Source organism: Vombatus ursinus, unplaced genomic scaffold (assembly GCF_900497805.2).
Source record: "Vombatus ursinus unplaced genomic scaffold, bare-nosed wombat genome assembly UNPS02014894.1, whole genome shotgun sequence".
NCBI classification, from domain to species: Eukaryota; Metazoa; Chordata; class Mammalia; order Diprotodontia; family Vombatidae; genus Vombatus; species Vombatus ursinus.
In genome coordinates, this window is record NW_020954672.1 from 3,782,943 (window position 1) to 3,810,360 (window position 27,418).

General features: G+C 42.3%; 2 protein-coding genes across 5 annotated transcripts in view; one reads left to right on the plus strand and one right to left on the minus strand.

The window, feature by feature from the left end:
- Positions 1 to 13,614, plus strand: part of RNF212B (ring finger protein 212B) — a 60,656-nt gene extending 47,042 nt beyond the window's left edge. For all 3 annotated transcript variants that reach the window (XM_027843165.1, XM_027843166.1, XM_027843168.1), the window contains exons 12-16: positions 9,859 to 9,898; positions 10,459 to 10,553; positions 11,484 to 11,545; positions 12,358 to 12,398; positions 13,038 to 13,614. In XM_027843165.1, the coding sequence (XP_027698966.1) occupies positions 9,859 to 9,898; positions 10,459 to 10,553; positions 11,484 to 11,545; positions 12,358 to 12,398; positions 13,038 to 13,068 (269 nt within the window). In that variant the 3' untranslated portion in view covers positions 13,069 to 13,614. The remainder of the gene's footprint in view (positions 1 to 9,858; positions 9,899 to 10,458; positions 10,554 to 11,483; positions 11,546 to 12,357; positions 12,399 to 13,037) is intronic.
- A 1,957-nt stretch (positions 13,615 to 15,571) lies between these two features.
- HOMEZ (homeobox and leucine zipper encoding) lies at positions 15,572 to 22,636 on the minus strand. 2 transcript variants are annotated; one of them, XM_027842940.1, is made up of 2 exons: positions 22,539 to 22,636; positions 15,572 to 18,416 (listed from the first exon to the last, which is right to left on the minus strand). In XM_027842940.1, the coding sequence occupies exons 1-2, from the start codon at positions 22,573 to 22,575 to the stop codon at positions 16,822 to 16,824; spliced, it is 1,632 nt and encodes a 543-aa protein (XP_027698741.1). In that variant the 5' UTR covers positions 22,576 to 22,636; the 3' UTR covers positions 15,572 to 16,821. The 2 variants fall into 2 exon arrangements, with proteins under 2 accessions (XP_027698741.1, XP_027698742.1); XM_027842941.1 differs by lacking the exon at positions 22,539 to 22,636 and adding an exon at positions 22,238 to 22,378.
- Positions 22,637 to 27,418: the final 4,782 nt, after the last annotated feature.

Here is a 27,418-nt window from a genome sequence, read left to right on the forward strand (position 1 = left end):
TTTTTGGTCATGGCTTTAAGGTAGTCGCATAATTCTGAACTTCTTTTCTCCTCAATCTGTTTTTCAGGTCAGTTGTTTTTGCTGTGAGATATCTTACATTTTCTTCTATTGGAGGGGGGAGTGTTTTGACTGTTTTAATCTTTCTTGTTGTCTTATGGATAATTGGCTTCTATTTCACCCATTCTAATTTTTCAAGGAGTTTGTCTTGAGTTTTGTACCTCTTGTGCTAAGATGTTAATTAATCCTTACCATTTTTTTCTTCCATAGCTCTTATTTCTTTCCTTATTTTTTTCCCTTCAATCACTCTCTTTTCATTTATAAAAAAAAACAAACATTTCTTTGACCTTTTTTTATGCTGTTGCTTCAGTTCTTCCAGGAATTCTAGTTGAATTTGTGCCCAAAGTATGTATTCTTCTAAGGCTTTGATTATAAATGTTTTGGAATCATTATCTCCTTCTGGGTTTGTGTCTTGAGTGTCCTTGACACCATAATAGCTTTTTGTGGTAGAATTCTTTTTTGTTTGCTCATTCTTCCAACCTATTTCCTGAATTGAGACTTGGTATTAGGGCTGTGTACTTCTGGAGAGAAGATCTGTATTGTTCTGTTACTGCTTTCTCGGGGTATTGAATTTTGTGTTATTTCAGGCTCCCAGGGACAGCTCAGGCTAGGCACCTGTAAGTTTTCAGGTCTGATCCAGGGCAAAGTCTATTTCGTGGTCCCCTAGTCTGAACTCTTGAAGTTCCTAATCTGGGTTTGGGTCTGAGTAATTGTACACTGCTGTTGGACCCAGCCACTATTAGCCAGGTGGGAATCTCTGGTGGTTCAGAGTCCCAGAACTGCAGGCTCCCCTTAGGTCTGAGATTCCTGCCCTTTGCAGGCTTCAGACTGGGCTAGAAGTTGGAGCTGAGACCCTGCTCAGCTCCTGGGATCTGACCTACGCCACTGCAACTTGCTTTTGAACTTACTCTTTGTTTAATATACTGCCTTGGGCTTGCTATACTCCTTACCCTAGAATGCCAGCCAAAGTCACAGGTCCTTTCGTCTCTCTGCCCTGGATGTCCCTGCTGCTACCCATTCAAATGGAGTGGCTGAGATTAGGCCTACCCTCTGCCTCAATCCCTGGCTTTCATTTCAGTGTCTTTATGGCCTGTATTGAGTTTTGTCTTCTTCTCTGTGCATAGTCCCTAATTGTGAGTGGATTCTGTCCCTTGTTTTGGCTGTGATAGGCCCGTGTGGGATATTGGAGATATGTTAGTCTCAAGTCTCCTACACATATGCCCTGAAGATAGTACTCAGGTGCTAAATTGGCCTTTCTGCCTGCTGTGACTCCCAGTTCTCAGTTCCCAGACATGGTAGGGTCTTGTCTCTCTGCACAGAGGTATATGGAGCTAGTTCTGTCCCTGCTTCTGTTCTCATAAGAGAAGGTCAAGATCTGTTTTCCAGTCCATAACTACTAGCATACTGGCTTGAGATCCTCCTATTTAGAGTGCTGGCTGGCTTTACATCTATTTGTGGGAGCTCATGCTATATTCTTTGGCTTGACTCCTTTCCCCATCTCACTCAGCTTTAGGCTAGTCTTCCTGCAGCTAAGCGCCACAGTAGATGGACCTGAGTTCAAATCCTACCTCAGACACTTAAACCCTGGGCAAGTCACTTAACTCTGTTTGCTTCAGTTTCCTTATCTGTAAAATGAGCTGAAGAAGGAAATAGCAAACCACTCAAATATCTTTGCCAAGAAAACCCCAAAAGCAATTATAAAGAGTTGGATACAACTGAAAATGACTAAACAGCAAATCTGTAAAAATCCTTCTACCTGGCTTCTAGCCATCTTTTTGTCTAGCCTGGGTGAGGAACTTACTGCCACTTCTTTTTAGTCTTCTTTATCATTGGTCTTTCTGGGGTCCTTTTCAGATTTTTATTGGGGTTTAAATAGAAGAGGCATACTTCTCTATGACCTTTTCTATTGAATTTCTAGCCAAAAGTCTATTGTTAGTATAGTTGAATGGTCCTTTGTGTTTAACCATTCATCCCAGATATATATTATCTCTATGTCATAGAGAAAATCAAGGCACAGAAAAATAAAAATATAGCTAGAATACTTAAATAAATACTGTTGGAGAAAATGGCATATATTAATGGCCTACTCTAACTGGTATAGTTAAAAGCTATTCTTCCACTTCTATAGACAGAGCCTCTTATGCTCACCTTGTGGACAAGATGGAGAGATGTAGTTTAGTATTATGATAGTTAGTTGAATTTGAAACTGGTTGGCTGGCCACATCCAAAATGTAGTCATTAATGGGTAAATGCAAAGCTGGAGGAAGGTCTCTGTTAAAGTATCTCAGGGATCTGTTCTCAGTCAGTGTTGTTTAACATTTTTACTAGTGACTCAGAAGAAGGGATAGATGAAATGTTTCTCAAATTTGAAGATAAGATAAAGGGGTAGTAGACATGTTGGGTGATAGAAATCAGGTACCAAAAAGGTCTTGACAGGCTACAGCGATTTACCAATTCATATAAGATGAAGTTTAATAAATGAAATATAATATAAAGTTTTATATTTGTGTCAACCTCTTCTTTCCTCTTTCCCCAATCTCATTTCTATCCTTCACTTACAGATTTACCTATTTCAGAGAGAAAATTGAAGCCTGATGATGTGAACTCACTGCATCCCCTCCATTCCTCAAAATTCCTTAGCATCATTACCATTCTCCTCCTCCTTTTCTCTATCACACAAGAAGAGGTACCCCTATTCTTCTTCAGTCTCCCTCTTTTTTGGCCTCTTCTCATGTGTCTATAAAAATGCTCTGGTTTTCCCAAAACTAAAAAAATCCATCCATTGACCCTTCTAACTCAAATAACTACTATCCCATATCTCTCCACTCTTTCACTGCTTAATCTATCTAAAAAGTTGTCAATACCTGGAGCTCAGTTTCCTCACTTCCCATTGTCTGCTCAACTCCTTGCAGCCTGGCTCTTGCCCTTAACTATTCTGTTGAAACTGTTTTCTCAAAGTGACAAAAGACCAAATCCAGTGGAGTTTTTGCATTCCTCATTCTCCTTGACCTTTCTGCTGCTTTTTATAAAGTTGCTCATTGCATACTGTCTATTTTCTTCATTTGAGAAACAATACTCTTGGTTCTCCTACTTCTTTCTGTCTGCTTTACTGGCTGCTTTATCCTTATCTCAGTCTCTCAGTGTGGATATTGTCCATGGTCTACTTTTTCTTTCTCTCTCTACTTTATCTCTTATTCATTTCTAAAGCTTCAACTACTATATTACCAAAGCTTTCAAAGCTTCAACATTTGCAGATAACCTCCAAATCCATACCTCTGTCTGCTTTTAGAACATTTTTACCTGTTATATTCCATTGGCACAGCAAACCAAAATATTTGAAACCAAACATTACCTTCTTCTTAAATTTGCTAATTCAGTTGTTGTTCAGTTGTTTTCAGTTGTGTCCAACTCTTTGTGACCCTATTTAGGGTTTTCTTGGCAAAGATACTGCAGTGGTTTGCCATTTCTTTTTTGGGTTCATTTTACTGATGAGGAAACTGAGGCAAACAGGGTTAAGTGACTTGCCCAGGGTGACACAGCTAGTAAGTGTCTGAGGCCAGATTTGAACTGAGGTCTTCCTGGCTCCAGGCCTGGCACTCCATTTACTATACCACCTAGCTTCCCCCAAATCTTCTAATACTACATACCTAATCTTCAAAACCTTGGGATTGTCCAAAAGTTAAGAGGAACTCTTTCCTCTTTCTCACCTCTCATATAGAGTCATTTACCAAATCCTGTCAGTTACACTGGCAACATCTCTCTCACTCTATATTGTCTCTATCAGTAACAAAGCATAATCTTAATTAAAGTAATAGCCTCCTTGTGTTTTCCTGCTGCCACTCTGCCCACATTCCACTCTATCCTTCATTTTTCTCATCCAGCCTTGTGATTTCACTGGTATAAGGAACTCCCGATGAGGAAATGTGGATCATCAACTGTTCTGCAATTTATAGTCTAAGGGTGTTGCTTGTGGCACTGAAAGGTTATAACTTGCCTAAGGCAACCCGGTTGATATGTGTTAGAGGATGTGAATCCAGGTCTTCCTGATTTAGAAGTGGGCTATCTACTAAATCATACCACTATCCAGTATCCTTCATACTGTGACCAAAATAAGTTTTCTTTTTTAGATTTTTCTTATCAGTTTTATTTTTTTAATTAATAAATTTATTTTTAGTTTTCAACATTCACTTTTATGAGATTTTGGGCTCTAATTTTCCCCCCCAAGACAGCATTAAGCTATACATGTACAATCATATTAAACATATTTCCATATTAGTCATGTTGTGAAAGAAGAAGCAGAACAAAAGGGAAAAGCCACGAGAAAGAAAAAAAAAGCAAAAAAAAAAAGGAGAAGATAGTATGCTTTGATTTGCATTCAGTCTCCATAGTTCTTTCTCTGGATGTGGATAGTATTTTCCATCATGAGTCTTTTGGAATTGTCTTAGATCCTTGCATTGCTAAGAAGAGGTAAGTCTATCAAAGTTAGTCATTGTACAATGTAGCTGTTACTATGCACGGTGTTCTCCTGGTTCTGCTAACTTCACTCAGCATCAGTCCATACAAGTCTTTCCAGGTTTTTCTGAAATCAGCCTGTTCATCATTTCTTATAGCACAATAGTATTCCATTATATTCCTATACCACACCTTGTTCAGCCATTCCCCAATTGATAGACATCCCCTCAATTTCCAATTCTTTGCCACCACAAAAAGAGCTGCTATAAATATTTTTGCACATGTGGGTCCTTTTTCTTTTTTGATGATCTCTTTGGGATACAGACCTAGTAGTGGTATTGCTGGATCAAAGGGTATGCACAGTTTTATAGCCCTTTGGGCATAGTTCCAAATTGCTCTGCAGAATGGTTGGATCAGTTCACAACTCCACCAACAATGCATTAGTGTTCCGATTTTCCCATATCTTCTCTAACATTGATCATTTTTCTGTTTTGTCATGTTAGTCAATCTGATCGGTGTAATGTGGTACCTCAGAGTTGCTTTGATTTTCATTTCTTTAATCAATAGTGATTTAGAATGTTTTTTCATATGACTATAGATAACTTTAATTTCTTCATCTAAAACTACCTGTTCATATCCTTTGACCATTTATCAATTGGGGAATGACTTGTATTCTTCAAAAGAAGCTTTCTTATGTATATACTTGATCATGTTACTTCTCTGCTCAAAAACCCTCAGAGGTACTCCCTGTTGCCTCTGGGGTAAAGTTACAAACCCTCTGCCTCATCTTTAGGGTGGCCTACTTGCAGTTTCTTTAGCACATCACTCCATCTACAGTTTCTATGCCTTTGGATTGACTGTCCCTCATTCCTAGAATATTCTGTCCCCTAACTTCTGCCTTTCAATTTTCCTGGCTTCCTTTAAGATTCAACTTAAATCCCTCCTTTTGCAGGAGGATTTTCCCAGTGCCATCAGTTGCTGATGTCTTCTCTTTTCAGATTACCTTTAGCTTCTCTCTCTCTCTCTCTCTCTGTGTGTCTTGTATGTACTTGGTTATTTACATGTTTTCTTCTCCATTAGAATATATACTTCTTGAGGGCAGGAATTTTTTTTTGGTCTTTCTTTGTATTCCCAGTACTTAGCACAGTGCCTGGTACATAGCAGTAGACCTTAAATGTTTGTTGACTGACTACACAATCTGATGCCACCTTTCCTTTCTAGTTTTATCTTATAACATCACCTTCAACACTCTAGTTAAACTTCTGATTTCTGAATCCAAATGCACAATGCATTTTTTTTTCTTTCCTATCTTGGTGCTTTTGATCTGGCTATTCCCTATTCCTAGAATGGTCTCCTTCTCTCTCTTTCCTCATTAAAGTCCTACCCATCCTTCAACACCCAACTAAAATGTCATATTTTTAATTAAGTCTTCCTGATTCCTCATCTATAACAACCTTGTATCCTCAGACTTCATTTGTAATTTTGTTTTAAAAATCTATAATGTATTTATCTTATAACATTGTGTATTCTAGTTACCTGTGTTGCTGTTTAGACTATAAGTTCTGAGGGGACAGGAATGCTGTTTTACCTATTTTTTTTTAAAAATCTCCCAATACTTTGCCCATATTAAGTGCTTAATAAATGTTTATTTGTTGATTAACAAACTACAAAAGTAGAGTATAAGAGAGGCATGGTTAGACCATACTTTATATGAAAAGATCTGGGAGTCAGAAGTGTGATTTGGCAGCCAAAAAGGCTAATGTAACGTAAGACTACATTAAGAAAGACATAATGAATGTCCTGAAAAAAGGGAGGAGATATTCCTGCTGTGCTCTAGCCTAGTCAGATGAAATCTGGAATTTTGTGTTCATTTCTGGGTGCCACAGTTTAGAAAAGTTTAGAAAAGATACTAAGAAATTTGAGAGTGATTAGAGCAGGTTAGTCAACATGTTGAGAAGACTGGAGGCCATTTCAAATGAGAACTGTTTAAGGGAACTATAGATGTTTAGAAGAAGAGATTTTGTCGGGACATGATAGTCGTTTTCAAGTATCTGAAGAGCTATCTCATGGAAGACAGCCAATGTCGTCCTGCTTGGCCTTAGGGGAGAGAGCTAGAAACAGGATGATAGTTGCTGAAAGGCAGATTTAGACTATGTAAGGAAAAACTAAACAATTTGAGCTATCCAAAAGTAGCATAGAGTGCCCCAGAGGTAGTGGGTTCCCCATTGTTTGAAGTCTTTAAAAAGCAGTTTATTTTTATTTTTTGAGTTTTTTTTATTTTCAAGTACATATATATATAATATACATACATACATATATATATATTAATCTCTGCTTTCAACTAGCTTCCCCTCCCCATTTAGCAAATTTTAAAAAAAAATCTGAAAAAATACTTCAGTATATAGTTACATAGTTCAGCAAAACAAATTCCCATATTAACCATATATGTGTGTCTCTTTCAACATTTTAAGTTCATCACTTCTCTGTCAGGGTGTGTTTTATGTTCAGTCTTTTCTACTTCTAACCTATAGTTACATTGATCAGAGTACTAAAATCTTTCAAAGTCATTTTTTTTCTATAATGTTATCATTGAATACTTTGTTCTACTAGTTCTATTCACTGTGCTTTGCATCAGTTCATAGAGGCCTTACCAATATCCTCTGAAACTGTCCATCATTTCTTGTGGCAAAATAATTTTCATTATAAATATAATTTCCATTATATTCATATGACACACTTTATTTAGCCATTCCCCAATAGGACAACCCCTTAATTTCCATTTTTGGCTAACATGAAGAGAACTGCCATAAATATTTTTTTCCATATATATTCTTTTTGTCTTTTAAAAATTTCTTTGAGATATAGGCCTAGTAATGGTATATCTGGGTTAAAGAGTATGTACAATTTGTTAACTTTCTGGGCATAGTTTAAAATTGCTTTATAGAATGGTCAGACCAATTCCTCAGCTTCACTGACAATGCACTAGTATACTATTTTCCCTCAGCATCTATTGGAGGTCTTCTAGCAGAGACTGGATGACCACTTGTCAGGAATATTGTAGATGGAATTCCTCTTGTATACCCCCTGCTTGCTGGGTTTTTGTGGCACTGTTGCTGCAAGCAGTTTTATAATAACTGAGAAAACAAAGTCTGAGCTATGTGATTTATTAGCAAAGCATGTAATGGCAGAACAAATTGGGTCCTGGGCCCCTCAGCAGGCACAAGGATCCTGAAGAGAAATTTACAAGGCTTTTTTATAGTAAAATACAGTTACTTTATAAAGCATTATTATTTTTAGATTTAGGAACTTTCCAGAGTTTGGGGATTCTGATTGATTGCACCCACCTACATCCTGTAAAAGTTAGTGGCACAATAATGACTTCCCTGAAATTATGTAATTTACAGGAAAACAACACTTAATTCCAGCAGCTGTACAAAATGTTGATGAAGATACAAAATGGAGTTGGTTTGGTTCTCTTCTATCTGTCTAACCAGCATCTCCTTTGTTGCATCTTCATCCATGTCCTTCTTCCATGTTCTTAACTAGGGGTGATTCCCCCAAGGCTCTGTCCTGGACCCTCTTCTTTTTTCTCTCTATACCCTCTCTGTTGATATCATTAGTTATCATGGATTAAATTATCTATTTCTGTGAAGGTGTCTCTCAGGCCTGAATCCTTTTCCTCAGCTCTAGACCCAAGTTATTAATTTCTTGTTGGACCTAACCAACTAGATATCCTTTATCCTTTAGACTCAATAGGTCTGTCCAAAATGGAACTTATCTCCCTCCCCACTCATAAACATCAATCCCCTTTTTATGAACTCCATGTTTCAGCCAAACTGGTTTAGTTATTGTTCCTCAAATAAGTACTCCATCTTCCATTTCTGTGTTTTTACCTAGAATGAACTTCTTCACCCCTACCTTTTATCACTCCTAGCCTTCTTTAAGACTTTGCTTATGGAGGCAGCTAGATGGTGCAGTTGATAGAGTACTGACCCTGGAGTCAGGGGGATCTGGGTTCAAATCTGGTCTCAGACCAGACACTTGACACTTACTAGCTGTGTGACCCTGGGCAAGTCACAACCTCAATTGCCTTGCAACAACAACAAAGATTTAGCTTATGTGCCATCTTCTGCAAGAAGCCTTTTCTGTGTTCTCTCCATCTTCCTCAAGTTATCATGTATATATTTTTATAGAGGCAGCTGGTAGAATAGTGGATAGAGTACTGGGCCTAGAATCAGGAAGATCTAAGTTCAAATCCAACTTCAGACATTTACTACATGTAATTGTCATGTAGTACCTGTGCGAGTCACTTAACCTCAGTTTCCTTAAAATGAGGATAATAATAGTTTCTACCTCACAGGGTTGTTTATGAGGATAAAATGAAATAATATTTTTTTAAGTTTTCCAAAATTTTACTCATCTCTGTAACTTATTTCTTTTTTATTTTATGGCTAGATTGATTTAGGTCTGACAGATTCACTGCTTGTTTCAGAGTCTTAACAGTCAGGCACCATATGTTTCCTTTGGTTTTTAAAAGAAGTCTTTATGTTAGTACTGAGTTTTAATGCTAGCACTGAGAAATGTTCATCTAATGAATATTTCTGACCTAACTCCATTGTTGTAATCTTTGGTTTCTAAGCTTTTTAGCAACCTTTTCCTTTCCTTCATTAAAAACTTTATAGTTAGATATGGTACACAAGATCCACCAGGAGTCATCCATATAACTGTATCCTTTTGGCAATGAGTCACTGAAATAATATTTATAAAAAGACTTAACACAGTGCCTAGCACAGTCACTTATTTTCACTTTCACTTGTCTGTTTACATGTTATATGTAGACTCCTTGAGCACAGGGACACTTTTTAATTTTATCTTTGAATCTTCAACACCTAACACAATGCTTTATACATTGCAGTTTAATAAATGCTTGTTGGATTGAATTAGATTATGGTTCCCATATGGATTTGCCTAGATAACTCCTGATTTCCTTACATGAGGACAGAGTCATTTGGGGAATGACTGTATTTAGGACATAGAAACTTATTACTGTAATAATATATTAAATAATTATAATTTTTTTTAGTATGTTCTGTTTCTTCTGCAGTATTTCATGAGGCACATCTTGTCAGGGGTCACACCAAGACAATAATAACATATCCTGATATATGGAGTAGATGCTTTGATTGCCAGTATATGGAGTGATCATGAGGGGGTGAGGCATTATTGCCTCATACCCTTAACTTACTTTTCTTTCAGTGGCAGCCCTCAATTCTGTCTCTCCTATCACCAGTATATCTGAATCTTTCCAGTTCATTGATTATCTTAATTGCTTTTTTTTATGCTTTTCAGACACTCCTTCACCAGCTTCTACTAATAGCCTATCTTATTGGTGAGTTGCAATATGTCCCCTTCACTTTGGGACCTGATGGTTGCCTTAATTATACTCTGCTAGCCATCCATCCATCATGCAGTATACAAAAGTCCTGGATTTAGAGTCAGAGGTTGTAGGTCCTAATCCTGGTTCTGCCACCAAGTGACCATGAGCAAATCACTTAATGTCTATGGGTTTCAGTTTCTTCCACTATAAAATGAGCAGATTGGACCAGATGACCTTTAAAGTCCCCTTTAGTTCTAAGTCTATGGCCTTTTGGGTGTTCCTCTTTCCACATTGTGCTTCCCTTAGGAGCAAAGATTGCTCTCTCAAATTTTCACTACTGAATCTTATTTGCTTGCTACCCACTCTCCCCCCACCAAAGCTGACCTCCATAGCCACACTATTTAGATGCCATTGCCTAGACTCTCTGATTTTAAATACCATAAATTGGGTATTCTTGCTTTGGGTAATTTTGGCTGTGCAAATTGGTCTGAAATATATGTACTGCCCCATACATAAAATTCGATATTTCATTCTCTCTACTGACAGCTCCTTTCTCACCCATTCTCCTTTAGGGCTCTCTCTGCTTCCTCAGGACCAGGGATTTCCTCTGTCAGGCCTTATCTAGATGGTATTGGTGGGAATACAGGTCTCACGCCCAGCAGCTCAAGTAAGTGGAATTACATTCGAAGAGGAGTGGTTTAAAATTTCATTCATATTTCCAGCACTTTCCCCAGCCAAAAACATGCTTTTTGGCATTTTAATGGAACAAAATTTAAATGGAAAACAATCTTTTTGGAAATAATTTATTTTAAATAATCTTAGGAGCCAAGAAAGGGAAAAAACTATTATTTTATGGGTCATAATGATTAAAATGTGAATCCAAACTAAACCTCAAGCAGTCAATGTAAGAGGTGTTGTCACACTACTGACAACTAATTTGTCTCTGCTCACTAGTGAAAGTAAGCAGGGGTGGGGAGAGGTCCTTAGACATTTTGTATTAAGGTCAAGGGAAAGGGAATGGATGTCTGATACTATTGAGACACATAATCTCTTTATGTTTTAGCTTCAAGATAGAAACATACAATGCACTGTTGGTTGAGCAACTTTATAACAAATTTCTCACACGCTGGGCCGTACTGGATTAAAAAAAAAAAGGACAAATAAATTGAAATTTTTTGGTAGTTTTACATGAGTAGTAATTACCCTAATCTCCTAATTCACATTGGGCCAAAATATTCAGTTACCATAGTGGAAACCACTGTATTTGGTTGTTGTCAGCAAACTAGGAAGGAGCTTATTTTCACTGATGATGAATTCTAAAACCAAAAAGTAATCTGTGTGTACCTCTCTTGGACGACTGCCATCTCATCATCTTTCTTAACTGTCCTTCCATCTCTAAGCACTTTCTATTTAATTGAACTTAAATCTCAGACCCCAGCCTTATGAAAGAAATGTGGACCTCATCATCTCCCCTTTAGTTATTTGCTAATGGCTTTACAGATAAGCCAACCCTTTATGCCTGCCTCTGTTTCCCTGCCACTGGGGCCCACAGCATTTAAGAATTCCTGATGGGTAATTGTCTTTTCTGCTCACTCAGGCCAGAGTGTTGGTAGATCAGCACCAGAGACTCCTGTGGCTTTCCAGCTACCAGTCCTGCAGGTGAGCCCTACCTAACTCACCTAATTTTGCATAAATAACCCACTGCTCTTTGGGCCTCTGAACTAAAAGATATAGTAGGAAAGGGCCCAACTCTGGCTTTTAGCTAGAATGGCAGGGTGTAAATTATGGGTAATGACCTGGGTTATCAGAGCACTATAGGGAAAGTTCTGAAGTGGGTGGGGTTTATTGTTGTTATAGTTGCTGTTTACCATTTTCTATTGAGTCTTGTCACATTTCCAAAAGATAAATATTTCCAGCGGATACTTTTTTTTACCCCTGGGGAAGGTAGCTTCAATGATGCTTTTTATGCAAGAGGATAGTATCCCCTTAATAAAAGGATTTTTTCTGTGAAATTTGGATTCAGGGGCAGCTAGGTGGCGCAGTGGATAGAGCACCGGCCCTGAAGTCAGGAGTACCTGAGTTCAAATCCGGCCTCAGACCAAAACACTTGACACTTACTAGCTGTGTGGCCCTGGGCAAGTCACTTAACCCCAATTGCCAAAACAAAACAAAAAAACAAAAAAAACTGAAATTTGGATTTAGTCAAAGAGCTGTACTTGTGGACTTAGGGGGCCGCATGTAACCTGGATGCTGAAGGTTCCCCACTCCTGGGATAGACCCAGGGGTCTGATCTACTGAAATAGATCAGTATTTATCAGTCTGATCTACTGAAATAAGCACATGGCCAAGAAAGAGTAGGAGAGGTCTCTATGGAAAAGGCATTAACCAGATGAATGATAAAACCCATGCTTTAGGTTAATTTCCATTGTTTAGTCTTTAAGAATATTTCTAACAAAACTTTCTTTTCTTAGCTCCAGGTCACCTCCCAGACACCTCAATTGCATCAAAGTAGGTAGGTAACTTGCACCTTATTCTATATATTTCTCCTTAGCAAGAATAGGGATGCCAAAGATGAGTCGTCACTCTACAAATGTCCCTGAAAAGTTTGCAGAAGATCCTGCACACCAGAGGGACAGGGACATTAAAGACTTTGCCTACTCCCTGTGACCTATAGAATAAACTGCAGTTTAGGTGGAGGATGAGAGAGTAATATCACATTTCCCCTGAAAACTATGCCTAGTTGGGGGCAGCTAGGTGGCACAATGGATAGAGCACTGGCCCTGGAATCAGGAGGACCTGAGTTCAAATCTGGCCTCAGACACATAACACTTACTAGCTGTGTGACCCTCGGCAAGTCACTTAATCCCATTGCCTAGCCAAAAAAAAAAAAAAAAAATAGGGCAGCTAGTTGGCACAGTGGATAGAGCACTGGCCCTGGAGTAAGGAGGACCTGAGTTCAAATCTGGCTTCAGACACTGGACACTTACTAGCTGTGTGACCTTGGGCAAGTCACTTAACCCCATTGCCTAACCCTCCCCCCCCAAAAAAAATCAAACAAAAAAAAATTATGCCTAGTGACTTGCATCGTGAGTGCTTTGGTGCCTTCCTTGTTGTTGTGTATAACAGCTCTGTATTCCTCTCCTCATTGCAGGTTCTCCACCAACAGAGGCCGATGCGATTAGTGAGAGTGAGGCATGGGCCTTTCCCTGCTTTTGGATCAAACTCTTCCCTATGTCCCCATACTATCCTGTATATGTTGCCAGTGGGACACACTATAGTTGTAGTTAATCTTCTTCAGGATGTTCCCAGAGTGTTAAAAAAAAAAAAAGATCTCTTAATCCTTCTTGCTTTCAAGGTACACTGTTATCTACTCAAAGATTCCTTTGCTTTTTGGGTATCTGGGAAAAGAGGCAGACCTAAGATACTTCTATATATGGGTGCTTTGGAAAGATGGCTATTTTTCCTCCCACAGGTCACATGTAAATATTATTATCTCATGCAGTTGCAGTTGAAATGCAGGATGTAAACAGGCCCCAGTACAAACGTGGTGAACACATATTCACCAACTACACTTCAAAATTGTTTCATTTCTTAGTTCAGGGTAGCATTTCCCATGGCCAGGAGCAAGCCCTCAGCATTAGATTCAGTTCTTCCTCTCTCTACTTTGTCCTGTGCTTACATATTATATCCATATACTTGTAGCCCCTTTTATGCCTAGTTACTATTAAATGGACTTTTCCCTTCTTGTTTTTTTTTTCCTGTAAAGATAGGAGTGGAAGCACTTATGTTCCCAATTTATTGATTCATAAAGACAAAAATAATTAGGAAGATTTTTCTTGTCATCAATATTCTTTGTACCAACCACACAATTTAAAGCAGAGAATCATCAAGGTTCTCCATCTCCCTAAGCATGGTTAAGAGCTCTGGGGTTGTAGAGAAGGTAAAGAAACATTCCATTACTGAGCCAATTCAGAGGCTATTTGCTTTAAAGCTTTGATGGGAAGGGAGAGGTTATTCATGAGTGAATGAGCTATCTGGAGGGTACTTCACCACTACTCCATTATTATTAAACATCAAATAACTCCAACTACATAAAGATCGAGTGGCTTATAGAGAGTTCATGTGTTATCCTGGGAGAAGGGTTTTTTTTTTTTAAGGAATAACAATCCATCCAGGAAGAATACATGGCAAAACTGAACCCCCAACTACTAAATATTATCCACACTATTATTGCAAGTGTCTATGTCTATTCAAGGAACCCCCGAAAAGTCCATTGGGAAGCAGTACATTGTTAGTAACAGAGTCGCCACTAAGTACCATGTCAGAATTTCAAGCAGTAACCACACTCCCCATTCTAGATGGAATATACTATCAATATTCCTTAGTGATTTTTAAGGTGGGGGGGGGGAAATAGCTCCTGAATGACCTTTAGTCTAAAACATAACTCATGACTATTGAGTGTACTAAACTAGGCAGCGTTATGGTAAAAGGATCAGTTCAGTTTAACTTTCTGGATACGTGGAAGATGCCACATATACTATTTATACGTGAAACAATCAATCAAATCCAGTTTCCTGTGATGTATGGACTAGAAAACTAAGGTATTCATAGTCTTGAGGATATGATGTGATAGGCTTATTCTTTGGCTCCAGAGGTCAGCATTAGAAGCAAGGAGGAAATTCCATGGAAGCATCATGGTGTGATGGAAAGGCTGATGTTCTTGGGAGTCTGGAGAGTTCTAGATTCAACTTCTCCAACACTCCAGGCTATGTGGCCATGAACAAGTCACTTAATCTGTCTCTGAACCTGTTTCTTCATCCTTATTGGGTATGACATGGTTCGCTATTTACCTCAAAGGATTGTTGTGAGGTTCCAATGAGATAGTATATACTAATTGTACTTAAAGTATTATATGGCAGACTTTATCACTTCATTTTAATGTAACCACTTCTTTAGAGTTGTCAAAAAACAACAAAAAACAAACACAAAAAACTCCCACCAGAGTGGGCTGCTTCATGAGGTAACGTGTTTCTTATTAACCAAGATGTTGAAATAGAAGCTGGATGACATTGTGTCTGGAATGTCATAAAGGTTCATGCTTCAGGTAGAGGTTGGCCTACATGGCCACCTGTAAGGCTGAGTATTTTTCAGGTTTGGGGTAGAAATACTTAGACAAACCTTAGAACAAGACGTTGGATATAGTGACTGTAACAGAACTAGGATCCCACTTTTCCTTGGAGGTTCCCTGAATACCTCTCTTATAAGCATCTTTTGTAGCATAAAGCTTATACAACAGCAAGTAGAAAGGATACCTTGAAGAGCCAATGCTCTTTCATTTCTATTGCCCTGTTGGAAAGGTTAAAAAATATTAAATATTACCATTTGGTGGCAGAGAGAGAGAACTGCCTTGGGTTTGTTCAATTTCTTCTAGGAGTTCTGGTTTATTGCTTCCTTTTTTTTTATCACAATCCTCCCACATTCTCTCCAAAATAAAAATAAAAATGTAGTAAATCATAAATGTTAAATACTATCTCAACTTACTCCTTAAGGATTCTAAGCCAGGAGTCTAGCCTGCAGGGATGGCAAAGTGGAGGAAAGAGACGATTTTTTATTTGCCTTTTTATTACATTCTGGCAATCTGGGGTCCTTCCCCTTTTTCTTCATCTTCAAAAAGAAACAGCCCAATGATTTACACTTTCTTTTTATCCAACACCAACTGATGAAAACCATTCCATAACAAACCAAAGATTAATTTAGGCAGAGGCCATAGTCCCTCTATTCCAAGACATTCAACATAAATTAAGGTGGAAAAAAGATTCTTCCCCTAGTGACAAAACCAATCCCCCAAACAAATGAAATGCCAGTCTCTTATGTAGCTCTGGCCTTGCAATATGGGCAATAGAGATGTAACAGGGGACTGGTTTGTAAAACCAAACCTGGGACCATCTTCCATTGAGTTCATGAATAGCAGACACCTCATCACTATTTGCTTCTCTTAGGGTTAAGTTTTTGCTCTATTTTCTACCATCTATAGATTTCATCTAGATCAGCCACTACATTATTGCAGTACTTTCTTTGTGCTCACTGGGAAAATTGCCATGATATGGGTAGAATGTGGACAAGGCTTGATCCAGCAAAGGGGCATATAAGGAGCAGGGTGGTTATGTCAAAGTTAGTTTAAAAAAAAATAGAATCTTAACATTACAAGTAGTACATTTGCTGCTGGTGACAGAGTGTGGATAAGTAGATAAGAATAGCATGAGGTTTGAGTTAAAGTGGAGAGAATAAGGAAATATGTGAGTTAGAGACAGGCCAAGGTTCTACCCTACATCATGCCTTAGATATGCACTCAGATGGAAGAGAGTGAGGCAGCTTTGACCCTCATACTAAGGAAAATGTAGCAGAAATGGCAAGATGCACTGAACCATACATAAGTTTCTGCTGAACTTCAATCAGAACTCTCTTTACTTTCCTTCATCAATTATCTTTATATGAGTAATCATGGCCTCCAAGAATTGAGACCTAATTCCAGTCACTGTAGTAAACTAGGACAAAAAGGGCAACACAAGCTGGGGGGGTGGGGAGGAGAGGGAAGGAGGTAAAGAGAGGGAGGGAGGGGAAGAGGGAGGGAGAGAGAGAGAGAGATATCGATCTAGGTTCTGGTGGCAACCCAAGGTAGTTTGGGTCAAATTCCCCACTCTCTTCAAAAAAAGGAATGATAAAGGACAGAAGACCCATATTTCATATTTCTGGTCTCTGGCCTCCACCCCCCACCCCAAGACCCTCACTTTCTATGTCTCTACCTTCCCCCCACCAAACACACAGCCTTTCAGTTCTTTGACAACAAGGTAAGAAAAATGAGGGTTTTTTTGTTTGTTTAAACAGTCACTAAGTTGGTTCATCTTCTAATAACACCCCCCTCCCCAATTCCCCATTCAATCCTGTATGATCACTTCATCCTCTTCTTCTTCCTCCTCCTCTTCCTCCTCACCCCCATCCTCTTCTGGAAGGTCTTCTTCCTCTTCTTCTTCATCCTCTTCATCCAGACAAACTACCACCTCTGCTGGCTCAGGTGAACGAGAATAAAACCAGTCTAACACTTGCTGGGTGCTCAACCCTGACTCTAGACTCAGTCGAGGGAGGTCATCTTCTCGTAACTGTTGGTGGACTATCCAGTACCGTTCCAGGGGACTTGTGTCTGGGGGACGGGGAGGGAGGGGCAGTGGAGGCATCTCAGTCCATTCTTGTAAAGGCCAGGCTAGAGGTCGTGGAGTAGCGGTAGCTGGTTCCTGGTAACTGGGGGGGCCAGGCACTGCATTATCGCGAAACCATTTCAGTTGTCCATGCTTGAGGGCATAGCGGGTGTCACCAAACCATTGGATAATCTCAGGTCTAGGTAGGCCAGTGATTTGTTCCAGTTTGCAGTAATCCTCACGCCGAGCCCACTGACACTGTAAAAAGAAGGACTTTAGAATGGCCAGCTGCTCTTTGGTCTTGCGCTTGGTCTTACGTTGTCGCTGCATATCTGGGAAGTAGTACTCTGCTGAAGCAACTCTGCCTGGCCCTGGGCCATGTCTTAGACCTTGTGGCCAAGCAGGCTCCAAATGTGGAGGTAGTGCCTGTTCGTTGGGGGAGGGTGGCTGAGGAACACATCCCAGTGACTGAAGGGGTTTAGAGGAGGCAGTGGCTCCATTAGCCATTACTTGGAAAGAGGAAGAAGAGGTAGAGGAAGGAGGCAGGATGGATGCTGGCTCCTGCTTGCAGCTATTGGCAAGTAATGCAATAGGTGAGGGCCTGTCCCGAGTGTGTGACAGATGGAAGCCAGTAGAGTGATCCCAGGCAGTAGTTCCCAGGCTGTGTGGTTGATGGTCAAGACCTCTGCTTATCAGCTCCTTGGAGAGACCACTTTGCAGTTCCTGCCAGAAACCAGGTTGATGGGGGAAGGCCCCACTGCCAGGTGCAACCAGGGGTTCCTTGGCCTTGTGGTGGCTCAAGGGCAGTAAGGAGGACTCTTCAGGCTCCATCTTTAACCGTTTCACCTGAGGGGGCTCACTAAGTGTCAGAGGGCCAATGTGGGTGCCAGCCGAGTCTGGGGGTGGCACTGGGGTGGGTGGAACATCCTCAGGGGGTCGCCCTGCATGATGAGTAAGAGAAAGAAGGGATTTGAAGTGGAGTTGGTCCCGGTTGTAGACAACCCGGGCCCGAGTCTCCTCAATCTCTTCTGATGACCAGCTGATGCCACAGCGGAGGCGCTGGGCCATAAACCAGGTCTTAACTTTCTCCATCTGCAGTCCATAGCGAAGGCAGAGCAGTGCAATGTCTGCTAGGCTGGGGTAGGGAAAGTAACTGAAAGTCCGTAACAAGTGCTCGTTGCCATCTAGCTCACTGGTCTGGGCAGCCTGGGTCCACACGAGCTGCAGCTCCTCTGAGATAGGAGGGAGGCAGATGAGCCCTGCGGGGGGGCTGGCAAAACTGTTAGCCTCTTTGTTTGGGGGCATGGTAAGTTCTGACTTGTGGCCTTCTGAAATGGCTGTAACAAGAAGAGAAATAATTTAACCACTAGGCTCTCTTACCTGCCTCCCCTCTTCCCTGGCTTCTATCATCAAAATCTGTGTGGCAATGAGGGGAGGAAATGACCATGTGTACACTTTTATATATCCTATCTTATCCCAATTCCAATTCCCTCTAGGAGTCCTGCACCCTCACCCATCAACTTTAGTGGGGGGTAAATGGTAAGTCAGTCTCTTTTAAAAGAAATAGGAGCTCTGATATTTGTATTTGTCACAAACTGTTCACTAGGATGTGGAAAGCTTTGACAAGGACAGACAGGTCTATTTTTCTTCCCCTTCTTATAATTTTAATGATAACTTACAAGAAGGTGCTAGCTATACAAAGGGTCGTTGCAACCCAGGTGGGGAAGTAGCTCCTCCCTCTCCCCTAAATCCCTACTGTGAGCCCTTTGCAATTTGGGAGTGGGGATCCTGTGAGAAGGGGAAGGGAGTACCTGCCATGTTTCCAGCTTAGCTAAGACAAACAAGACAGTACACCTTAAGCCCAGACCTGGTGACTTCACTTTTTGCTCTTCTCAGGCAAAAAAGAGAGAAGCAGGTCAGGTTTTTGGGATGGTTCACTCCTACCAGGGACATACACATACACAGGTCGAGTGGTGGTGGAGAAGGGAGGGAGAATTCTCTTCATCACTAAGTCATCGTCTGAACAAAGGTTAACCCTTTCCCTACCCCCACCCCCTCCTGCCTTTGTCTCCTCCAGCTGCTCAGCCACTCCCTAGGGAACTCTGGGTGCTTAACACACTCCCTCATTACACAGTGCAGAAGGGCTGCTTTCATCTTTTCCACTCAGTGGTCCTCTGAAGACAGAAGTTGGCAGAGACTCTGTGGGTGAAAGGGCAGCTCCTTCAGTAGTTCTGCCTAAAGTAGGCAGTCGCTCTAAAGCATCTCCCAGGCAGAATGGTGAGGGTGGAGAAGAACAAACAAGAAACCCAACAACTGGACTGTCCTTGAAGACTCCCCATTCTCATAAGCTTTGCTAATTTTCCCAAACATCTCCTCAGTACCTTGAATTATAACCCCGGCTCTCGATAGCCTTGCTACTGTGTGCTTCCATTACTGTATTTACTATCCCTCTTACTTGAGACTATTGAGGAATAGTGTGAAGAACACTGGATTTGAGAGGTTTACCTTGATATTTATGAGCCCTGTGATATTGGTGGAGTTATTTAATCTCTGCTGGGCCCAAGCTTCCTCACATATAAAATGGAGACGCTTTCTCTCTTACTGACCAAATGAGATAATGAATGTGAAAGTGCTTGGTAAACTGTAAAATGTTATATAAATATAAGATGGTAGTTGTTACCTTGGAATAAATCCCCTTCTCCTTTATCTCTATGAAAAAATACTTCCCAGTACAAAATGTTACTATTCTGAGGTGAGCAATATCTCAATGCAAATGACACTTAATGAGCTGAGAAGGTAAAGGAGACCCTGGGTCTGCTTGTTTCAGAAGGTTGGATGAGGAGCCTAGACACATATGCTGCCAGATTTTTCATGATTATTGAGTGAGTTCAGTGAGTTCACTGTACCTCCTAGCCCTAGAGTATCACTGATGGTCACACAGCTGAATTTGAACTGGCTATGGAGTCAGAAGACCTGGATTCAAAACCTGCCTCTGATGCTCACTGTTATGTGTGGGCCTTAGTTTTCTCACCTGTAAAATGTGAGGTGGGGAGGAAAAAATTGTTGACAAATGCCCTCTGAAGTCCCTTCCAGTTTAAAATCTACTTTCCTATGATCCTATGATAAGACAAATGAGGCAAATGCCTAATGAATTCTGAAGATAGTGCAAGATATAGACTAGGAAGATTAGCTGGAATCAAGAGTTTTCCTATATTTTCTATTTTCTCAGTTTTGTTGGGTGGTTTAGAGACAAGGAACATATCTTTGCACATATTGGGGGAAGGTAGGGTAAAAAGGCAAAATTGGGACATGTTTTAAGGGTAGAAAGACCCAAATCCCTAAGCCCCAATTATCTTTCTTGCTAGTTATGGTATATAGTTACGGTATATAACAAAACATGATTTATTGGCTAGTTGCTTGACCAGAAGTCATGTTCCAGGCACTTTAGTAGCAATATAACCCCAGACAAATTTCTCATTATCTCTGACTCTCACTTTCCTCATTTGTAAAATGAAGATAACAACAGACCGTATTATTGTAATAATCAAATTCCATAAAGCATTTAAAACTGTTTGCAAATTTGTAAGTGCCATGTAAATGTGAGGGCTATGATTATTAGCCATAGAACAGAGGATCCTACCTCTCTCAGAAGCTTACCCCTAATGTTTGGCCAGGGAGATAGTGGTGGCAGAGAGAGATCACTGCTAATATGGTCACAAAAGCACTCTGGAATCCTTTGGCCTAGAAACTGAAACCCACCATGAATACTGCAGAGATCCTAGTTTGAAAAATGCATTATATGGGCTGATTCCTCCCCAGAAGAATTTGGTTTGGAAAGGGGAGAAAACCACTAACCACATCCAGGGGCTGATTCATGAAAAACATAAAACAATACTTTGAGTAGGTCCTATCCACAAACAAAAAGCAGAATAGAAGGCACTACAAGGTTTCTAGGTCCAGTTTTGAGTTGAGGTTAAAGGTATGACTAGGAAGTTTCAACTGCATCTTCAAAAAATCTGTCTTTTTTATTTTTAAGCGCTCCCCCTGCTTCACATACACACACTTCCAACCTTTCCAAGTTCGGGATAAAACAATCAATTCCGATTCATACTTTCTCTTACTTCCTCTAGGGCATTCATTTCCCCTAAGCAAAGAAAGAAAGCCCAGGAGACAAAACTTGCAGAGGTAGGGAGAAGGGCGGGGGCTGGGGATTAGTTAGAATGCCGGGGAGAGTAGGGTGATTTAAGGAGTCCAGCCCAGGTTTTCTTCCCGCACCGAGGGAGGGACCCTGGTATTCATTTCGAGCCAGAGCCTTGAGTTATGGAGTGGAAGCTGGGTAAATCATAGAAGCCTGCCAAAGATCCCCAGCTTTGGCCGGTACAGTGGACAGAGCTAAAGGCTTGGAGCCAAGAAGATCTGAATTCAAATGCAAACTTAGACATGTACTAGCTGTGGGCAAGTCACTTAACCTCTATCTGCCTCAGTTCCTCATCTGCAATATGGGAAGACACTGAAAAAGGCAAACCATTCCAGTATCTTTGCCAAGAAGACCAGAAATGAGGTCATGAAGAGTCGTACATGACTGAATAACAAAGACCCCAAAGTTTCAGGCAGCAGCAGCACAGTCTAGGGTAATTTATTGACCAGGGGATTTTGGGGCCCCAAGAATTTACTCTCCAAAATGAGCAAAGGAAATGGTGGCACAGATTTAAAGATAAGCATATGGGGGTGGGGATGAAGGGTGGAGAGGGAATCAACAGGATTTGAACCTGGCAAAAAGGGGCTGTGCCTAGTCGAATGGGGGGGGATGGGCCAAACCCCAGCCTGGCTCGGAAGGGTGCTTGGGAAGACGACCTCGGGATCCTGGGACTGCTAGTTGCCCACCTGGGGCAAGGAGCGGCGGGTCCCTTCGCAGTCTGGGAAAACTTAAATCGCACACCTTGGCTTTTTGGGCGTGAGGCTGTAAGAACTCTGAATGGGATGCCTCTGGTTCCCTCCATCCTTCCCACTCCCAATCCCAGCCGCGCGGCTCCAGCTCCCGGGAGGCGGGCCAGGTGGAGGTGTTTGTGCAGGGGAGAAAAGAGGGGGCACCTCGGGCAGCCCGTCCCCAGCCCCGGATTTCGGGCTGTCAGGCCCGGGCACGGGGTGGAGAATTTACCTTCCCCTTCATTTTCCAGTAGGTCCAAAAACAACAACAGAAACAAAAAAAGCGCCAAAGGGGAAAGGAAGTTGCAGCTTTCAGGGCGTCGGGTCTGGGGCACCGGGGCCGGAGCGGGTCTCGATCCTCCTGTTGCCAAGAGCTGTGGGGGCCCTGCTTCCCTGCCCGAGACACCCGCACAGCCCTGGTCACCCCAAGCAGCAAGCGCCCGCGTCCCGGGCCGGGCTCCCAGCTTCGGGTTCCCGTCCGCCACGCCTCGGGACTGGGGTGGGGGGAGGTCCCGCACTCGGGGGTCACTCACCGCGGTCCAGCCCGGGCGGCTCCCAGCCTCGCACCATGGACCGGGGGGAGAGGGAGGGAACAGGGGCCCGGGAGCCTCCAGAGTGACCGGCCCACCGCCCGGGGCCAGCACGGGACCTGCCAGCACAGAGGGCCAGGCGGGACAGAGCCGGGTTGGGCCGGGCCGGGTTCGCTTCCCGGATTGCGCCGGTCCTGCCAGCCGAGCCCGGCCCGAGCAGGGGAGTGGGGGGGGGGGCGGGGCCGGGGGGGGGGGGCGGAGCGGGGCGTCCAGGCCCAGGCGGGCTGGGGCAGGTCGGGAGCCTCGATTGGCGGGGCTGGACTAGCGGCCGCGGGAGAAACAGGCTAGGGCGCGCCATTGGGGACACGGAGCTCCGCCGGCTCGCTATTGGCTGCGTGGGGCCCCGCCGGGGCGGGCTGCTGGTTGCTTGTGGCTCCGGGAAGAAGTCCCCCGGCCCAGGGTGCAGGGAGATGAGACCCCGCAACCCTGAGGCCGCCTACCAGGGAACGTCCGGGGTGCCAGGGCGTGGCCTCGCACATCCCCACCCACTCCGTGGGCTGCAGAGGGCGCCCCCTCAGGGCCCCAGGCCAGAGGTTTTCCACGCCCCGCCTCTAGCCACCCACGTGGTTTGCGGAGCCCAGCCTCCGAGCTCATCCCTATTAGCTGGACTAAGAGCAAACGTGAGAAAAGCACCCGTCTAAACTCCGCCCTAGAGACCCTCGGACTGGGAAAGACCCGGAGAGGGTGGCTCCTTAACTCTGGGGCTAGAGAACGAATGGTGTCTTTGCTAGGCCTTCCCTGTTTTTTGTTGTTTAGTCGTTTCAGACTCTTCGTGACCCCAAAGATTCTGAAGTGGTTTTGCCATTTCCTTCTGAGTGAGATTGGTGAAGACCCTTCATAAAATTTAAACTTAAACGAGTAAAATAAGGTAAAGACCCCTAATAATAATATATGTGTACCCAGGATCTGAAATGAACAAAAACAGGGTGTACTAAGAGGATGCTTGAAGGAGGGAAAGGCAGGTGCAAACTATGTAACGATTCTGTAATTTCCCCTGCTGTTGCTGGGGTAGTTTTTTCGGGTTTAGATTGTGCCCTCTGAAGCCCAGTCAATGGGATAAGATGTAGGGGATAGGGAGGGGTTGCGGTTAGGAACTATAAAAATGCTTGCTTGGCTGACACCACCTTCGGTCTTGCATCGCACTGCCTTTCGGTGCAAGTCGCCCTTTCTCGAGATCGAAATAAAATCCTTTCTATTTTCTACCAGGAAAAGGAATTAATTTGGGTAAGGGTCATCGCTGTCCCACACACTTCTCTGGCTCATTTTACAGATGAGGAAAGTGAGGCACACAGTTACTTGCCAAGGGTCACACAGCTAGTATGTGTCTGAGGCTACATTTGAACTCAGGAACATGAGTCTCCCTGACTCCAGGCGTCTCTTCACTGGGCCACCTAGTGGCCATGCCTCTTCCCTAAGAAGTTAGAAACCACCGAACCACTGGCCTGGCTTTGGGCATACTTATACGTGAAGTTCTGAGAACCTGTGACTCTTCAGGTGTGGGGAGCTCCAGTTGAGGAACTTCCTCTACCGATACTGATAGGTACCTTGTATGATCTTAGGGTAGCCTGAGGACACTAAGAGGTTAAGTGACTAGGACAGTGATGCAGTTGGTGTGTGTCAGGTTAAAGATTTGAACTTAGACCTTCCTGCCTCCACAGCACTGCCTTCTATCAAAGGTTCCCAAAGTGGGCGATACCCACTCCCTGGGGGGCACTGGAACGATCCGGGGGGGCAGTAGTAGCCTCCGTGCAATTGGGGGGGGGGCCTTGAATGAAAATAAGAGGGTGGTGGAAGTATAAGGAAAGCAGAGAAGAAAAATTTGAAAAAACCATTAGTATATGTTTCATCTGTTGTGTAACAGAGTTAAAGTCGTAGTGATTACATTATTTTCCAGATTAAACACAGAAAATACAAGTTATAACAAATCAGTGGTCAAGTCCAATGACAGGTCTTAACAAGCAAGTGTTGGCAGGGGGATCCTGTAGCATTCTCGGGAAGTCTAGCATGCATCAGCAGGAATATGTGCACTGAATGACTTGTTTACAATACAATACTATACAGTTACATGATGCTATTACTGTCATCAAAATTTCAATGCAGGAAAAAACTCACAAATTTACAATAAACTATTAAATTTAAGCTGTCTTTTTTATTTATATATTTTTTGAAATGATGCAAATTTCAAAAAAAGTTAAAGGGTTAAAGAAAGATTGGGGGGGAACTGAGTAATTTTTTTTAAAGGGGGTGGTAGGCCAAATAAGTTTGGGAACCTTTGCTCTAGATCCACTAGGTCATGCTGCAACACTTTCAGGGCTTTCAGTTTGCCCTAAAACAGTCTTCTCCCATAGTCTAACTAAAATCCCATCTTCTCCAAGAAGCCTTTTGAGATCCTCTTAACACTAGTGCTTTTCCTCTGATTATCTCCAATTTATCCTAAGTATAATGTGTTTGCTTGTGCTCTTTCCCCTTGCACTCTCTCCTCAATCCCCAATAGACTGTGAGCTCCTTGAGAGCAGGGACTGATTTTTGCTTTTATTTGTATTCCCAGTGTTTAGTACAGTGCTGAGTATTAAGTGCTTAATAAATAAATGCTTGTTGTCTTGACTCCACAAGCCCAGAAAACTCAGCCACCCCCTTTGCCCTGACTAAATTACATAACACCTTTTCTTCTACAGTTTTTAATCTCTTGCCATTTCGGTCCTCTTCACAGTACACTTAATTCTCATTACTATAGGATTTTCCTTATAACCACCTTGCTAAGTAGTTAGCAAGAGTGTATGTTTTAAAGGGTAGGGAATAGCCTCAAGAAGGTGAACTGTTTTTTGTTCAATACGCAGGCCTCAATTTTTCCTTCACAAGGGAGACCTCCAGCTTTTACTTTAGGCTCTACTGGTCTACTTCAGGGTCTAGAGCCCCTTTTGGTTACCAGATATCCTGATTGTAGGGAACTGTTCAAAACTGTGGTGCTGTCAGGCCTGTTTTGGGCCATGAGTCCTGTTTCAGATCTTTGAAATACAACTATATGTAATCATGATTCACGTTCCCCCTCCTGCCCACCAGTCAATATATGTTGTGTAGGTATCCTTCAAACTAAAATTTGGTAATGTTATCTTTTAGGGACATAGCCTCACAAAATGAATCCACAATAAAGGCCTAGAAACTTTCCACACCTCAGGTTAGAACCCTGGATGATGTCACTTTCAGTTAGGAGGGAAGCCCAGACATTTGTCAAACCTATGCACACTTGCGTTTGTGTCTGGTAAAGTTAGAGTCTCGGTAGTTTACAGCCCTCAGGTTCTAGTACAGCATGGAACTGGATTTGTAGTCAGATGACCTTGAGCAAATCACTCTGGGCCTCAGTTTCCTTTTCTGTAAGAAAATGAAAGGTTTGGACTAGCTGACCTTTAAAGTTCCTTTCCAGATTTATATCTGTAGTCTTACAACCTAGAGGACAGGACCTCAATGAAACAAACCTGGATTGACCAGCAGACATGCCACTATGGCTATAAAACCAGACTGGGGGGGGAAGGAAACAGATTGTGGGGATTTCCCACAGCCCTTAATTAGCCCTGGGGAGAGTATGGGAACCATCCTAGGGCAGCAAAGTTTTGGAGGTGGGTTATTTCATAAAGATTGAGCCGAAGCTGATTCAGAAGCTATCTTGTCTCTGTGGCTCAGGAGAGGTGCAAGGGCTTGCTCTGGAAAGACCAAGGAGGAGGAGTTCGTGACAAGGGAGTTGTTGCTTAGTCTTCTGACTCTTCTTGACCCCATTTAGGGTCTTCTTGGCAAAGATACTGGAGGGGTTTGCCATTTCATTCTCTGGCTCATTTTACAGATGAGGAAACTAAGTCAAACAGTTAAGTGACTTGCTCAGGGTAATACAGCTAGTGTCCAAGGCTAAATTTGAATTCAGGAAGATGAATCCACAAAGGAGGGGAGAAAAACCCTGGAAAAGAACATAGAGGATCCCTCTATTGTTAAAATTATTTTCCATAGGAGGGAAGATAGAAAGTGGAAGCATAAGAAAGATTAAATTGACTGAAGCAGTAAAGGGCCTTCTCTAGCAAAACAAAATTGCTTTTCCTATGGATAGAAATGAGTATGGAAGCAAAGCATATTTTTCCTTCACTCTTACCTTGACTAATTCTCTAAGGTTTGTTTTTCTTTTTCTTTTTTTTTTTTTGCTCATGCACTCAGCACGTGAGTTAGATTCTATTATTGCAAGTATTCTCTTTGGTTGCATGAAGGGACAGAACTAATGTAACCTGGAGAGGCTCCTTATAATTTTTAGAATGGAGGACTGGGACAGCAAAAGATGCACTGAAGAAGCCTGAAGGTATTGAGCAATGGGAGTTGGGGAGGTGGAGGAGGGCAAGGGTGGATGTGGGTAGGCAGGGGTGGAAAAGCTGGAGTGGGGTGGAAAGCCCAGGAGGATTGGGTATCATGGGGCAATCCCCACTCACCTCTCCTTGAGTCTCTGTTCCTCATGTTCAGTTTATCCTTCAGCATATCAAACTTCACTTACAACACCCTGATGGGAAGGGAAGGGGGGGAAGCTGTAGTGACATCACAGCTTACTCATTATGATGTAACTAGGAGGCACTTGATTATTCTTGGTCCAGGCCCTTCTGGGGGTAGGAAGATTCTGGCCTCAAACCTAGAGTTAGTCAGACTGTACCACCACCAAGATGGGGGGGGGGGGTTTGAGGGAAGGGAGGCCAGAAGACTTGGGGGTTTCATCCTTTCAAGGTAGGAGGGAAAGCTAACTTTCTCTCTTTATTATTAGTCTACTCTTTGCTATCCCATTCTGGACAGGGCAGAAA